The 17,584-nt window shown below is 43.9% G+C and overlaps 1 protein-coding gene across 5 annotated transcripts in view; it reads right to left on the bottom strand.

Moving 5' to 3' along the window:
* The window catches only part of LOC135900275 (zinc finger MYND domain-containing protein 11), a 106,655-nt gene that overhangs the window by 19,258 nt on the left and 69,813 nt on the right, over positions 1–17,584 (bottom strand). For 4 of the 5 annotated variants that reach the window (XM_065429718.2, XM_065429720.2, XM_065429716.2 and 1 more), the window contains exons 5-9: positions 17,466–17,552; positions 12,378–12,416; positions 6,282–6,465; positions 4,255–4,510; positions 280–667 (exon numbers count right to left, since the gene is read on the bottom strand). In XM_065429718.2, coding sequence (XP_065285790.2) covers positions 280–667; positions 4,255–4,510; positions 6,282–6,465; positions 12,378–12,416; positions 17,466–17,552 — 954 coding nt within the window. The remainder of the gene's footprint in view (positions 1–279; positions 668–4,254; positions 4,511–6,281; positions 6,466–12,377; positions 12,417–17,465; positions 17,553–17,584) is intronic. The other variant, XM_065429717.2, reaches the window with a different exon arrangement.

Raw genomic sequence — 17,584 nt, 5'->3', positions numbered from 1 at the left:
TTCACAAATGTTATACGAGTGTCACACGGAACACTTTTGATCATGATCCGGATCTAATTTCTCTGTCGCGACTGGCGCCTTCTTTTGCAACCTGTGAGAGGGAGCCCATCGCGGTTGAGAATGCTGATCCGGACTGGGCTCGATCACGATCGAAAGTGGCCTTGGACCGCAGTAGGGAATCCACAAGGCACTGGCTTGTTAAGCCAGCTTTTCAGGCAACAAGCCGGCTACCTTTTTAAGCCACACTGCAGACGCAGCCAACAAGAAGCAACAGCTAACCTTCAGTCGAAGCCTCTTCATGGGTGAGGAAGAAGACGGCGCTTCCTCCTCAGAAGATTCCTCTTGTTCCTCAGAACCAGACTTGTCTTCTTCCTCCTCCTCATCATCATCCTCATCTTTCTCCTCCTCTTCATCGCCGGAAATGGAGCGAGTGGGTGCAGGTGGAGAAGGCTGCACAACACGTGGAGGTCGGCCCCTCTTTCGTGGTACACTAGTTGATGTTGTGCCCTCGCCCGCATGGCCACTGCTGCCTCTCCGTTGCTGCTCGAGGAGCTGCTGATGCCTGCGCAGCTCGTCCAATGCTTTGTTGAGGGCAGTTGTGCGCTTGGCTGCGATCACCTTCAGGCTTGTTGTGATTGGCTTGATGTTCGCCTTGTCCACAAGGGCCCTGGAACAAGCACAGCCAGTCAAAACCATGTGATTGACAGCTGCAACATTATACGACAGACAGCAAAAAAATGGGACAAAAGATTAAAAGGTTGGGATTAAGGGAAACAATGAGGAATTGAAAAAGTCATATCACTATTCGTTTAACAAGTCAAGGCCTCTTTCTGTCGCCACATTGGAGCTGCAAAATGTGTTTAGCCGAGCTTGCTGCTATGATGATATATAGCAAACCGCACAATAATGGGACCGAAAATTACGAGAACAGATGACGCAGGCACTTTTGACTGGGCCCATGTCGTCTGTTGCTTCTTTAAACCGGTTTCAGTTACACAGGAGGTGGATTCGTCATGACGTCACAATTAGTAAGCTGGCTCGCTTGATTCCAGCAATCAGTGTGGCTGCCACCCGTGAGCACAGCTAGAAGAAATGTGCCCAGCAATTTTGTTTGCTATTTTTTCTTATGAGGAATGTTCTAGCAAATTCAGCTGTGTCATGCCACGTTAATGTTGATGAAACTAGGCCTGGCATTTTGAGACCTCCCCCCCCTTGAACTGGAAAGCAAATCTTTATAAGAAATAGAGGGCTGCCATTAAAAAGAAAACAACATTGGTATTCATGAAAAGGTAACTTCTCTATTTCTTTAGCTTCATAGGGAAAAAAACACCCGATTTCATTCGACAGACATTTTGTCAATAAATAATATTTTCCAAACCTTCGATACGAACTGAGCAGTTGTCTGTGTTGGCATATCAATTTATTGTTCCCTTATATAAGAGTAGAGCATACTACACATCTCAATTACTAGGTGCCTAAGTTACTCAGAGCTAGCAACATTCTTGCTGCCTAATGTGACTAGCCTCCTGAGCAAGCACAGCAGTGTTACATTTTGAAAAATTTGTAAGCATCAATAAATTAAGCTATCCGATATTCGAATTTCGGCTATTTGACATAGAATTCAAGATCTACTATACTAGTAGACTATGTTTAATTGGATTTTTCGGTTATTTCGTTTCCAACTAAAGGTGCTGGCTGGTGCCCATGCATTTTTATGGGTCTAAACTTCCATTATTCTGATCCTAAAATTGGCCTTTGCCTGATAATTCAAACTTGACTAGTCAGCATGCACGAACCTAATCCATATGGTGAGCACAATAGTGGCCCCTTTACTGGCAGTCTGTTGGCTCAAAACTTGGGGGACACTGAATACACTGAACACACATTATCTCCAGTCAAAAATGCCTATTTTCAGTGTGTCATAGGACAATTCTCAAGCAGTAACGGTAGCTCACAATGTCTGATCACTGTATAGCTTGATTTTGTCTCAACAGTGATCTTTCACATAAACGCAAATGGACAACACATCAGCCTGTGCTTTACCACATCGGTAATGGCAGATTCCACTAGCCACCAGTTTAAAAGGTTGAGGCGTTCCTAATCCCATGTTGGGGTACATCATCTGGTGGATTATTACAAGTAGATAAGCAATAACCTACTAGTCGGTGTGCACAACCAGCATCATTCTAACTGGCTATCACCTTAAACACAGTATTCTCAGGACTAGAACTTAAAAGCTGTATGTTTGAATGTAGAATATCTACATACAGGGTGTCTACCAAGTTGACATTTCCCAATTCCCTGAGTTTTCCAGATTCTCCCAGAGTGCCTTTGCAAGTTTTCCTGAGCGACGCAGAACTATATTTTATGTCAAGACGGGAAACCATATCGCCTGATGCTGTGACTCTCTAGTAAGCATGTGAAAAAGTTAAAAAAAACGATTTAATTCAGTTTGAATACTAAGGAGTAGTGTTTATTTTATTCAAAAAGAGAATAGAAGGGAGGGGTTAGTAAAATGCAAAGCAAATAAAATGTCTTCGAAAAAATTTGCAAATCGAGTCGGACATTCTCACATACGAATAAAAAGGAGATGCATACAGGAGCAAGTATTTTCGAATATGAGCTATTTCTATCAACTGATAGCAAACTCAGTGGTATGAGGCCCGAACTTTGTCATAATTGAGATACTCTCTCAATAGCTCGTAAGTCAACCTCAACTGTCCTGACATACTATCAGCCTGCGTACGACGCCTCAGTGTTGTGCTTCACTGCTTTAAAAGGTTTATTTTGGTTTGTACGAGGGACACCTGCATCTCGGCGTCAGCCAAAGCTGTTTTTTGAGCTCAAGCTCCTTCAAAGCGGCAACAGCACGCTTCCTCTCCCATCCATTCCTCATTGCGTAGGTCCTTTCTGTTCTCGTCCTCCTTCCGCCGCACGTTCGCCCCACAAAAATTTTAAGGATTCTTTTGGTCAGTTTACAGTCAATGTCCGATTTTTGAACTCCCTAGGGGCCCGCGAAAACGTCCGTAAAATCGGGCAATTCGAAAAAATGAATGCATGCCTTTTACTGCCGTTAAGAGCTCAAATGGCCTCTGGCACATTCGAAAAGGCCTGCCAGTACATTTATTACGCATATCGGTGCTCGTACTGTGACAAGAGATACTGGGTGCGCGTTTGTATAATTAAAGAATACATACTGTGTCCCGTGGCAATTGCCCCTTCCCATGCTTGTTATGCTTCACCACAATACTTTTGCGTATGCCTCACCAAGTAACATTTCTGTACAGAGGCGAAGCTGACTTTCGGGAACCGGCATTATGCAATGCACAGTGCTTTCCGAGCTTCGAAGCCAATCGCAAGTTCCACAAAGGCGGAGTCAATGCCATTGCTAACAGCGGCAGATTTTTTCAATGAAAAATACGGCGCCCAATGGCAAGAAGCTTAATAGCGAGCGTCAAAGCAGTTAAGCCTAGCGTTGCCACAGTGGTGGCTATGACTTCCAGAGAATCTGCGTGAGAGAGCACCAGTTCGAGCCGGTGAGGTAATTAAAACGGCAGTGGTAATGGCTTTGATTAATGCTATTTTCGACCTGCGGTCACAGCAAAAAGTCAGGAGAATCGGATGGCGAAGGGTTCTTACGTGCAAAAGTTCAGACGTTCTAATACAGTGACTCTATGGTGGTGCCACGAAACCGTCTGAATTATCGGGCATCCGGAAAGTCTGTTGTTGACTGTACACTGTAAACTCCTCATGCTGATGAACGGCCGTCAAAGACGATTCGTCACGATTGCCGTCTGTTACTCGAGCCAGCATTACCGCAACTTTCGTTCCCTTTCAATAAATTTCCAGCTAATTTTCCCTGATAGAAGCACAAATTCCCTGAGTTCTCCCAGGGTTTTTCCAGACTACTCAAAATCCCTGAAAATTTTCGGGTTTTCCCAGATGGCAGACACCCTTTATATAGTCTCAATCTAACCTGGAAAGCCCAGCACAATTGGCGCTATCAAGATCTTTTCAAGTTCTTGCCAACATTTTGTTTTGTTGCCTTCACACGGGTGACTAGTTGTACACAGAGGGACTGGCAATACTAACTGCTTTCTTGGGTTATGAAAAATAGGTACTTTATGTCATACATTTGACCTTAACGACAATGTATCCAGTAGAGCAAAGCTAATAAAAAGTTTTCTATGTCAGCTGAGAGTGGCCTCTGCGGCTGACATCTCAAATGCACACCGGTGTAAAGGCAGTACGAACCTCTGATGGTAGCCACCAAAAAAGCGAACGTCGTAGCACTGGTCATCGACACGAATGACCTTGGCTGGCCAGTAGGGAAAACCTTTCTGCTTGGCAAATACCAGATCGTGTGGCGGGTCGCATGGCTGACAAAACCAGTACTTGTCACGCTTCTCGTTGGACATGCGGTAACAGGCGCTGCACTGCCGCATTTCATTCAAGTCGTAGCTGCAGTCACGCAACATCTGTCGGGCCATGTCGGCCATGCAACTGTGTACTGCATAATAAAGAGAGGGGGAGGGAAACAATGCCTTGGATGAAAACATGGTAGTGCCACCTACCCAATGCATTACTATATTCAATGCCTTGCTCTTGAGAAAAAAAGATGCACAATTTTCTAATGGTACTGAAAAGACAATTGCATTTCAGCATAAAAAATTATGCAGTTCAATCTCGTTTACCGGAATAAAGTTAAAACCTTGGTGTAACGAACTTTAACGTAACGAAATCCTCAATGTTATGAATCATTTTAGTTTTAATAACTTGATGTCCATGAGTGCCTTAAGTTTTTAGGCTCAATATAAAGAATTGTGCTCCAAAATGTCGCAGTTCCACCCGAGAGGAGAAGAATCAATTGGGATAGCAAATTAGTAGACAGCTACATGAAGTAAGGATAGCAGTTTTATTGCCATATACACTTGTAAACATTCGCTCACTAACTAAATTAACAAGCATGGTGGCATGCACGCACAGGTAAACATGAACACAACTCCCTCAATGACAGTGGAAACACTGCCAAAACACTGGAGTGAGGAAGCACAGCAGCAGCAGTGAGCAAATTGACCTTTGTGCTGCCTCTTGCTTCAACGCAAACTAAGCGTCGAAAGCATAGTGCATACCAAGCTACCAGCACTCGGTGCACTTTGTCGACATCGCATATTGTTTTCCAGACAAGGCGCCCACACAGGCATGTTGTATGCGGCAGACATGGTAGTTCCAAAACTCCTGCATCGAATACGTTGTCGAGCAACAGTGGTCTTTCTCACTGGCGCATGTAGCACAAGCATCTGTGCACAACAGCAGTAGCGCACTATTGCGCTTATCTACTGATTGCTTTCTCTTGCATGCGCTTGGATGCGCGAGTCATGCCACACTGCACGCCTACATGCAGCAGTGCAAAAGATTAGTGCATCCACTTCTACTGCGTGGAATGCCTCTGCGCAGGCAGGTGCAGCTGGGCATGGCCTCCGAGACTGCATTGGCATCAGCGCAATCTTGGAGGCCACAGGCCGGCTGAGCCAAGCCAGTACAGCGAAGTTCACGTGCCTCCTTGATCACACAGCGGAATGCTGCGTTGTGTGCCATGTGCTGCTCAAACGTGACGAGACAAGTGAAAAGCGGACGTGAAAGAGCACCATAATGGAACAGAAGGCAACTGTCTAAAGGCTGTCGTGTCAGGTGCTAAGTCGCATGTTGCACACGCCAAATATTCTTTTGTGGTTTTATTCAAATTTTGTTGTATCCGTGGCTGTGTAGCGGTTCCACAGGCTGCGTCTTCATATTTCCATATTTAAAATTGTGCACCCCATTGGTGCATACATTGCAGTAAATGGCATAAATGGATATAATGAAGTAATGGATATACCGAAGTAATGTCAGCTCCCCCTTTCACTTAACTATAACACGACTTCAGTGTACCGACAACATGCATGTACAGTGCTCAAGGAATGAAACGTGTGAATTTAGGGCCAACTACTGCGCATACTTTCATTTTCATTGCCTGCAGTTCATGTCACACCAACGTAATTTTGGCATGTACACTTAAATCGGAGTACGCTTCACCTTTGGTGACCAGATTCCTAGCAACATGACATGGTACTCGAGTACTTTGCATGTATGCAAGGTTCTACTAAATGCTCCATGTCACGTTTCATTCTGTGAGCACTGTACCTAACAGAGCCGTTGCGCTACAAGAAATGGAAACCAGCATGCAAGAGGACTACAGAAAAGGAAGAAAAAAATAGAAAGGAACAGAACCGCATACATACTGCCGTAATAGATGACAACATTGTGCACAATGGTCTGGGCATCAGCATGGAACTCCTCCAGGCTCGTATATTCGCTGTTTCGCGTTTTCTCTTCCATAGTGATGAGGTCCATTTTCTGGTAGATAAGATAGCCCTGCTTCCAAGCATCCCCTTCAGCCAACAGCAGCCGATGTAGGTCTTTCGTCTAAGCAGTGAGACAAGCAAGCCATGCAACTCCGTGAGCACCGCACCTGTTGCCAGTCAGGTGCGAGAAACAGCACGAGTATGTGGAATGCCGAGTGGGACATAAACCAGTGTACACTGTAAATGTACACTCTGCCACACGCCTTAGTTGAGTGTTGTGTTGGGTGCCCTGACATTCGAATGGTGCATCATATGATGATGACTAGCTAGTGGAGGAACTGGTGCAAACTGGTGCAGACATAATGATAGCTGCAATGCTCCACATTCTACTTTTGCGTGAGAGGGGAAGCTTACCTGTAGAGATCTCAGTGACACTCCCAAAACCAAAACTTCCTTTATAACCATATTTCTAAGACCGGAGTAATTAGATATCTCTAGAAGGTGCCTCTGCCTGATAAGGATGATAGGACATTTCATGTCCCAACATACATGGGACACAAATGTCGTCTGTCGAAGCACATAGAAACAAGCATAAGCACGCACAAACTCCTTGCTCCAAACTTAGCGGTTTCTCAGGTTCACTTAATTAAATGTATAATAATATATCAGGTGCGCTGATAAAATTTGTATTATTGGCACTGTAAATTTAGAACAGATGTACATGATAGGCATCAAAATAAGTGCACATCTCTAGCTTTAGCAGAATATAAAAATTGTGTTCTATATATGGCACCACAGAAACAGAACACCACTAGCTAGAGCATCTAAACAAGAAAGGCATCCACTGGGAAAGTTGGTTGAAGCACAGTGATCCGTTTTCTGAATTTCAGGGGACACAATTCCAAAGAGATTCATACTGAGCGAGTGGCAGTGTATGGCAACTGTCACCATGCCCCGTTACCGGGTTACCCTCGTATATTGATGCAATGGTCTGCTAGGATTGCAAACTGGCTGCGTGTTTAAATGCCATCAATTCAACGTGGAGTATATTTTTTTTCTTTTTTCTCTCACTGTCTCTCCAAATCTTTTGCTATTCTTGCTGCCACTTTGCTTACCCTATTCTAGCAAAGGTGGCACAATGTATTTTGCAACATGGTGTGGGGGTACAGAACACGTGAAGCAGGGTTTTCAAGCTCTGGTTCAAGCAAGCAGTGCAGTGGTGGTGGTGCTCAAAGGCCACACTTTTAAAGCACTAAAGAGCTACATATGTGGCCAGTCAGCATTGCTACAAGTAGCGTTTCTGCTGTTTTGCTTCCAGTCAGAGGCATTTCAGCAAGAGGAACACACAAAAGAGTGCATACACGTGAAGACTGCTGCAAACAACAAACAACAGGCACACATTCGTTTTTATTTAATTGGAAAATGAACAGCGTGAGATGAAAAAGAGACAGAAGGAAGTGGAGAACACAGGCAGTACACAACTTCTGCCTCTTCCTCTTTTCAAGCTGTCTATTCCCAAATCATGCTGGTAGTTACCTCTACGAATTTTCAGATGTCCAACGTTTGGATTATGCAAGGAATTGTGGGTCTATGAATGTTACCATGGCCTAATGGAAGTGGTACAACTATAACTGTGGAAGTATTTTTTTCTAGTGGCATAGCAAATTCAGTGAGCAAAGCTGCAAGGGTTTGAAGTGAAAAACGGCCTCTTTCTCCAACTACACACATTGTAGGCAATGTCATGGGAAAAGGCACGAAACCACATTTTTCTTGTAAATTATGGCGCCGAGAATCGCACATTACCCTTAGTGACACTGTGTCCTTAACATCACTTTCTACTTTCAAATTATACTCCACTATTTTCTAACAAGCAACCCCACACATTCATTAACGTTTGTGCTGAAAAAAACTTTTACTTGTCATTTCAGTGAAATGTTCCCACATCGAACGGATACAATGATGTTCCTTGATGACAATGACAATATGTGTAAATTGCAGGAGCGAATTTCAAAAAAGAAAGAAGAAAAAATATCTGCAATTACCTACATATTTTCATTCTACACCTTTTGCCTTTCTTCATGATAACCACATATTTCCTTTATTAGATGAAGCATCTACTAATTGCTGGCCATGTTAATATTAATATAAATTGCAGTAAAGCTTGCAACTGCAAGGTTCCTTTATGTACAAAGGCAAGAAAATTTTCTGAGACATGAAGGTGAGGCCTGTGAAAAGGCACAGTGGAACATCAACTAGCGGAAAGTCCTAAAGCCATGACAAGGATAATTTATGAACCTATTAAAGGAGTACCTTGAGAAACTTTTTTGAATTTCCTTGTTTTTGAGCTTGGAAAGGTACCAAATGCTTCTGTGCACAATAAGAAATTAATGTGTCCTCGTTTTTGATTTTTGAAAAGATATCAACTGCTTCTGTGCGCAATAACGAATTAAGATGTGTCCCTTTACTATAACATCATGAGATCAATTGGCAATCACGTGGCATCTCAGACTACTGATGTGCCAGCCATTCCAATGTAGTGCATCCACTACACTGGAATGCAGCTGAAACGAGGGCGTCGAGCCATATGGGTCCTTCCTTTTTGCTTCACTTGTGCAACCCAAGATGCTGCTTGAGTGAGATTAGGGGAACGCAAGACATACAAAAAGTACTGGGAAAGAGCAAGCTGCCAAGATTGAACAAATAGAGGGGGGGGGGGGTAGTTACATCAGAATTTGCACTCGTGATGATGCGGCTACACTAACATAGTACATATTTTGTAGCATGCTGCAGCAATATTGAGGCTCGATACCGTGATTACAATGTTGGCAGCTACCTACTAAAGAAAGAAAGAGCAAGGAGCAAAGTACAACATTCTGGGTCAATGCTCCTTTTAAGTCTAGCCACAGATCCATGTTTTTCCAGATGAGATTACTCTACCAATCTGTAGGAAATGGCTGTAAATAAATGGGAAGTTGCAAGTATACAGTGCGTAATTCCATCTGACTTCTAGCATTGCCTATCCCAAGTAGCAACTAAATTATGTGCCGAGTGTTTTATAGTCCCCCATTTCATATTTTTTTTCTACACTATCATTCCAGGCATAAACCACTGTACACAAAGGTTTCCATGTTTATCCACTCATTCTGGCCTCAAAAAAGCTAAGTGACTGAGTTTTGGGCAGAAGGGCCATGTCATACTGACGCTACCAATACAAAGTCTAGCAGAACCTCTCAAATACACTTTTAATGAGTCCACAGAAAAAAGAGTTGCAGCCAAAAATGTATCAAATGAAACTGTAATGAACTTTGATTATCACACAGCCATCAGAAATATTATGAGCCAGGAAGAATACAGTAAAACCTCGTTAATTCGAACTCGGTTCATTCGAAATCCCACGTAATTCGAAGGTTTTCGGCGGTCCCAACAGTTTGCATGCAAATTTTGCAGGATAATTTGAACAGCCATCGTGCCCATAGCCGGATAATACGTCAGTTTAAATCATGGCCTCCGTGATTTTTCTGTGCCTCCGTGATCCGCAACACACACACGCACACAAAATATATTGTGCCAGTCTCTGAGGCCAGTATAGTTGCCGGAGTGGCAGCCAGGCAGCACTTTAAATCAACTTTCTGTTTCCAGTGCTTTGTTGTGCCTCAGCGATCTGCACAGTGCTACAGCCGGTTTTAGAGGCTAGCTTTAGTTGACAAAGCAACAACCAGGTGCCGCTAGGTCGAAATTTTTCTGGTTCCGTTTCCGTTGTTTCTTTGTCTAGCTTGTGGCAGGCGCTGCTCGTAGTGGTTCGATTGTTCAGTGCTGCGACCAGACATGTTCTGTGCTCTGCTAGTTATTCTTGACCACGTGCGCGGTGTTGGTGTTAAGAAAATGCCGAAGTACAGAACTCTGACTCTCTGCCAGAAAGTGTGCCTAATTGAGGAGGCTGAAAAATGGACGAGCTCCAAAACACAGCTGGCGGAAATGTACAAGGTTCCTTTATCGACCTTTCGATGATATTGAAGAATAAGAAAGATCCTCGAGGCCTGCGGGAAGATGCATTCGACGAAGCGGACAAGGATTCGTTTTCCTACATATCCAGGCATTGAAGACGCCTTGATAAAGTGGCTTCAGCATGCAAATGCAGCACACCTGCCTGTGAACAGCACACTGCTGCACGAAAAGGCCGATGTGCTTGCACTGCAACTGGGCCCTGAAGCATTTAAGAGCAGCAGCAGATGGTTGTCCAGATTTAAAGACCGCAATAACCTGACGTTCATGACAGTGTGCGGCGAAAGCGGGAGCGTCGACCCAAATGTTGTCGAGAATTGGAAAAAGCATACATTGGCTCCACTGCTTTAGCACGCGGAGGACGATGTTTACAACACGGACGAGGCTGCATTGTTTTATAAAATGCTGCCAACGAAGACATTTGCCCCAAAGGATGTGGTAGTCACGAAAAAAACAACCAAAGGACAGAATAACCGTTCTGTTTGGTGCGAATATGTCCGGCAGTCACAAACTCCCGCTGCTGATCATCGGAAAAATGGAGAAGCCTCAATGCTTCAAGAAAACACGACTTCCTCCTAAGGATGACATGCTGTACAGAAGTAACAAAAAGGCTTGGATGACGGCAGTGCTGTTGGAGGAGTACATGAGGCACCTTGATCGCAAGTTTGCTGGCACGGGATGAAAAGTTGTTTTTGTTGTCGACAACTGCCCAGCCCACGCCAACATCCAGAACTTGACAGCAGTTAGGCTCGTCTTCCTGCCACCGAATGTTACAGCTGTATCGCAGCCTATGGACCAAGGCATTATTCTGCAAGCGAGGAAGATTTATCGCTGCCATTTGCTTAAAACGATCTTGTTGTGCTATGATAACGGCAAACAATATTCCGTGGACCTACTGGGTGCCATTTGCCTAATCGTGTACGCCTGGAAGCAGGTGTAGGGACATATGATCAGGCGTTGCTTTATGCACGTTGATTTTTCCAAGCAACCAGATGACAGTTCCATGGATGCATCTGATGCCAACTGCACACTGGATGATGAAGGAGAGTCATTGTGTGCATGCATGACCGACTTCGATGAAGAAAACGGCGACAAGAGCAACGGATTGACCTTTGCGGAATATTTGAGCGTGGGACTTGGATGTCCAAATGTCTTATGCCGACTTGGAAGGAGAAATGTGTGACAACGGGCCTTCCAATAAAGGTGAAGGCGATGTTGAGCCCGCCCGAGCACCAGCTTTAGCTGCAGTCATTGAGTTGCTGAATGTTGTGTGCAGTTTTGTGGAGTGTAGCAGTGGTAACAGTGAATTGCTGCGCACTGTAAGCAGACTGGAGGACGCAGCCTACGGTACGGCTAACTACCGTGCCAAGCAGTCGCGCATCGATGACTACTTGAAGTGACCGTTTTTCAGGCGAAATAATGGTGCAGTGTTGATACAGCCACATTTAGTATGTTTATTTCTCGTTTTTCGTCCATTTTTTATCATTTGAAAACACGGTTAATTCGATGATTTTTTGTGGTCCGACAGACTTCGAATTAACGAGGTTCCACTGCACATATGAACAAAGACCGCATCGGTAGGGTTATACTGCAAAAATGGTTCAACTTATCTCTAGCAAGTAAAGTAGATAAATACTATACCTCCCACAAATTTCTATGACGATGGTGACTGTAGTGTATTAGCAGTGTACACAATGCCAACAGCCTGCTCATATAAGCCAGTACTGTTCAGGCATCACTTTAAGAATCGGTACCCTGTCTAACATGGAAGACAGCATGAACACCAGGAAAAAAGAAAAAGAAACTGCATGCACAAATAAATTAAGGATGTGAAAAACAATGATTATGTTTAAGCAAATAAAATGAAACAGCCCAAAAATAAGTAAAAGCAGACATCTCGAGCAAATTGAATAGCAAAGGAGTACATTCATTCCAGCCAGCAACCACATTCAAGCAAGCAGCACTAGCAGAGCAAAATAAGTTGCGAAAGGGGAATTGGGGAAGGATGCTTGATTGAGGTGGTTCCTTTACCTGGGCCTGCCGTGGCAGATGAGGGCTTTGAGGGGCAATCTATCAAATTCCACATGAAAAGTGCACATGTCAGCTATCTCACGGTGAGGCTTGCATGAAGCAGCAACTACGTGGAACACATCTGAAAAGTATTTTTGGCACGGCGTCGCCCGGCCTCAACGTGTTCATTTCACACCACATGATAACAAACACTTGCTTCGGTCAAAACGTGCACCACAGAAGTAGATACTCGGATTGGTGACTAGGTGGAACACATTTGAGCCGGGACTAACGGTGTGGTCATCACGAAAGGTGAAATGGATGCACTGGTGCCAGGTGATGCCGTGCTAAAAATATGTTGCAGACACATTGCATGTGGTTGCAGCTTAAAACTTGCAGAACGAGCTAAATATATATACATGGCAAACTGCTTATGCTCTATGCCCAATCATACTGCGAAAAGAAAATTACGTAAATTTAAACATAGAAAGGTAGCCTGCTTGCTTGACTGGGCATTCTGCCTTTCACTGTGTGTACTCATGTGCCACGCACATGGATGCACATGACAAAATGATTACAAACCATTTTGCGCAAAACAACAACTTTTGGTTTAGAGATCAAGATGACACAAAGAGTGCACTCAAATACATTTGTTTTGAGGAGATACAGAGACTGTTGTAACACGATGGTTAGCAAGCAACTAAAGCTGCATAGATGTTTCCACAATATAGGCACGAGATGAAGGGCTCTACTGAATGCTTCCTTAACACCAAGCAGGCATTGGTTAGGCTACAATACAAATCTAGCGACAGTTCCAAATAAAGTTCCAATTTGCTCACACATTGTTACTGAAGACAATGGCTCAAGGAAAGCTTATAGCACAAGATAGCTTGAAAACTGGAAAAATAAAGAAGACGCCATACTCGCTGACAGTTTGTTTAGTACCGATATTATTTCTACTTCAGCTTAGTTAAGCACACTGTATTCAAATGTCAAAAGTTGTAATCTTTGCTTTTATTGGAAGCACCATTAATAAATTGTATTTCTCTTAAGTCCAGGTATGCTAAGTTGCAATAATAGCCCATAATAAGTTCCAAAAATAGCCCATGTGATAACATTAAAGCATGAAATGGCTTCCCAGTAACACAGTGGGATAGAGAAGACTTACGGCCACTGCTGTCATGCTTGACTGACATCAGACACAACCAGATCTGTATGTAGTCAACACCAAGCAGAACAGATCTGCTAATAGTCACGCTCTGGATGGAACATCCCTTTATCTCAAGTTGAACTGATTCAAATGCCAAATTAGATCTCACTCGTGTCAGCTATTTTGCACAATGCAATCTAGCCATCTTGTCCTATGGCAAGTATGAGCCAATATCACTTCCTGCATTTAGAAAACCATTAAAATTTCCAAGTTTAAAATATACTGATGGCAAGAAGTTTCTTTCTCTTTTTCTTTCTTCTTGTGGATAGCTGTTACCCAAGCGATTACGGTACAAAGCCCCAATTCATTGTTGAAATGTTTATTAATATAATGAAAAATAAGTTTCCACCCCCAGGAATCACGTCCATCAGGGCAGGGGAGGGATGAAGAAGGAGACCAGCTCAAATATTGACCATTTTGGAGTTGTTTATAAATATAAGTAAAGATACAGATGGTGACAATATTGCCATTGTCATTGACATTGACATTGCCTGGCTTTGAAAGTGAGGGAGCCTGCAGGTTGCGTCACAGAAAGCGGAGCTGCTGGTCATGCCACACCGCTCACCAGTAATTCCCAGTTTAGTGACTGCAACACTGGAAGTCAGTCGCACTAAGCTTTCAACAGAATTAAAACGAGCCGCTCTGAGTTCCCAGGGAAATCGCAACATAGGACCAGGCTTATCCCACGTCATAAAAAATTCATTTCTCTGGTTTTACGTGCCAAAAGGTCAATATGATTATTAAGGATGCTATAGTGGGGGACTCCGAACTAATTGCAAGTGCCTTGGGATGATGAAAGTGGTGATCCGGTGTCACATGCCTAGCTTTAGGCAAAATGGCCATGGTGTGGCCTATAACGTGGCCTGGCCAACTGACTTGTTACACCAGTGACTGGTTACACCATGTGACCACCACTTCCAACTTCTGCAACATAAACCGTGGGCTGCTTTGTACCTAAAGCTGCACTGCGCATGGCACATTTAGAACTGTTTGCAATAGATCATAATAGAATTATTGATCTGTTCAATGTTCAAGGAAATGAGCCTTGATACTAAGACTACTTGGTCTGCAATTGGCTACAAAGAAACAGGTCTGCAGAAAAACATGGCAGCACTAAATGAGCAAGGCTGTTCAGTAAAATATGAAACTGAAATGTGAAACCACAGCAAATCTATAGGCTGTTTGATGGTTGAATATGCAGCTCAATGTATCAAATAAAGCGCCTTCTGCTTTCAGTAACACAATTGGCCTTTTTTTCTCTTCTTTCTAATCTAACAGTGCCTCTAGTCTTAACTTCACACTTTGAAGGGTACAATAAGTCTGTCAAACATTGCTAACATGCAAATGAGATGTAATAAGTTTTTATTGAACTGAACACTGTCTGGTAGGGCAAAAGCATGTTAAAGAAAAGTTGCGGCAAACCCAACGACCAAAGCGAAATCTACACATTTCAATATTTTGGGTTCCATGCGACCCTTTGTTCACAATCTGTGAACTTGAATTCTGCACAGAAGCCAAAATGTAAATAGAATACTTGTCAGCAATTAATCTGAACTAGGAGCACAAGATGGTGAACCATACATTGTGGCTTGGGAAAATGCTCCAACTTTCATTTCTTGCACCCTATTCTGGCTCATGACTAATGCCACAAGTAATGTGTACTGGCATTTTTGCAATTTTTGACATTATCTCCCAAATCCAACTTTCGCAATGCGACTAGAAAAATACCATATTTACCCGAATCTAACGTGCATCTTTTCCGATAAAATGGGTCCAAAAATCGCAAGCGCTAGAATTGAGTACGACCCTAAATCCACGTTACCATATCGGCATCGGCATTAGAAAAATGGCCGCCTTATACGCGGCTTCTAGCCTAGCTGCCGTAACTTCCTCCATGTGCGTACCTCCATGTCACATGTGTAACCAGGTGGTGGTGCAACCTAGTCTACTGCCTGTCTTCCTGTTTTCTGCATTTATTCAATCAGCATGGAAGCGCCAACTGCAAAGACACGCCGAGTCCACCATGATGCCACATTTAAAAGGAAAATTATGTGTATGAAGGCTGATGGAAGTCGGGCCGCATCACAGGCGTTAGGAATTCCCAAAACTTGCATGCGGGACTGACGCAAACAGAAGGAGAATATTTTCACCAGCAAAACAACAAGGAAGGGTTTCAGTGGACCGAAGCAGGACCACTTCGCCGTAATAGAAGAGCTGCTCAAGGAATATGTGCAAGAGCAGCGAGCGGCACAGCGGCCTGTGACGACCGATCTGCTCAAAGTATGGGCAATGCAGTTAGCCCTACAGAAAGGGCTAATGCGGAGCGACTTCAAAGCGAGCAGGTGCTGGCTGCCAAATTTTATGAAAAGAAAAAGCTTTTCTTTTCGAAGGAGGCCAGGGATATGCCAAAAACTGCCCAAAGAATACGAAGAGATGGTACGTTTTGAAGTTGCGCCATAAGAAACGGCTACCACTTCAGACAGATTGGAAATGCTGATCAGACGCTGCTCTACTTTGACATGCCTGCCACCACAACCGTTGAAAAGAAGGGGGCAAAGCAAGTGTGCGTTTTGTCTCCTGACCACGAAAAAACTAGAGTCGCCGCAATGCTTTGTTGCACTGCGGATGGGCACAAGCTGCCCCCCTATTTTATCTTCAGACGTAAGACGCTCCGCTCCCGAAAGGAATTGCATTTCCGAGTGGTGTGATTGTGCACCTAAGTCAAAAAGGTTGGATGAGCATGGATTTGGTCGCTGACTGGATTGATAATGTTTGACGAAAGAGACCCGGCGGCAGTTTGGGTCTGTGTGGGATGCTTGTGCTTGACGCGTTCAGGTGCTACCTTGACCAGCGCATCAAGGACAAGCTGGCTGCATGCAACACCGACCTTGTCGTGATACACGGCAGTATGACATGGCAGCTCCAGCCGCTGGATGTTTGTTTGAACAAGCCAGTGAAAGATAGAATTCAGGCGCTCTACACCAAGTGGCTTGTCAGTGGCTGCCACGAATTCAAGCCCACCAATAAAATGACGCGTGCCTCGCTGCAGAACTTTGCTGGATGGGTGAAAGATGCATGGTGCAGGATCCTGTCTGCCATGGACGGCACCGAGGATGAAATGCTTTGGTCTGTAGATAGCGATAAGGAGTTGTCTGATAGCGACGACAAGTGATATCCATTGCCCCACACGACTTGTACCAGCGCAGTATAAATGTTGGCGGCAAGGTACGCAGTTTCCATTTGTGTTTTTATTCATCGCAACTTTAGTGTATTGGGAATAAATCTGTTTTTTCCAAATGAGAGAAAATAGTATTTCTATATGAAAGCACGAGGTGCGCGGTACTGTATTTTTTTTTTTTTTGTCATGGAAAACAGGTGAACGTTACAATCGAGGGCACGTTAGAATAGAGTAAATACGGTAGCTCCGACAATCTCCATTCACAAACAGCCAGTCAGATTGCCATGGGACTCCCCAGGGCTCCAATAAAATGCCAGCAAATTATAATAGGAATGACTATCAGAAAGCATTTCATGCTTTAACACATTACTACACACCAATACTGAGCATAGTCGCCTTGCTCATTTACCCAGCATTTATATTAACAAATACCTTGCTTGGTGCTTCAGTGAACATAACTTTTCAGGCCAGATACAAAGCCTTTCTTTCCCCCCCAGCTGGCAGCAGCATCCCTCAGGAATTTACATGACGTCTATGAAGAGGTCATGAAACTAGGCTCAAGGCAGAATGCCCTGCAGGCTAGCATTCCTGGGGTGCACATGTTACAAAAGCACATGCTGTGATGGAAAACGGACAAGACATCTCCTCGAAAAAAGAAAATTGCAGGAAAATGAGAAGGCATGCAAGAATGTACCACGGCGTGTGGAAGTGATCATCCCACCTTGTCTTTGAGCCGAAGACATGTGTAGCTGAGAAGGATATTCATGTCATCCACTTTCAGCTTCAGTGGATCACGTTCTTTCAATTGCTGCAGGAGAAAGAAAACCATTGTCAAATTCT

The sequence above is a fragment of the Dermacentor albipictus genome, chromosome 1 (genome assembly GCF_038994185.2).
Source record: "Dermacentor albipictus isolate Rhodes 1998 colony chromosome 1, USDA_Dalb.pri_finalv2, whole genome shotgun sequence".
Taxonomy (NCBI): Eukaryota; Metazoa; Arthropoda; class Arachnida; order Ixodida; family Ixodidae; genus Dermacentor; species Dermacentor albipictus.
This window is presented reverse-complemented; position numbering and strand designations above follow the sequence as displayed.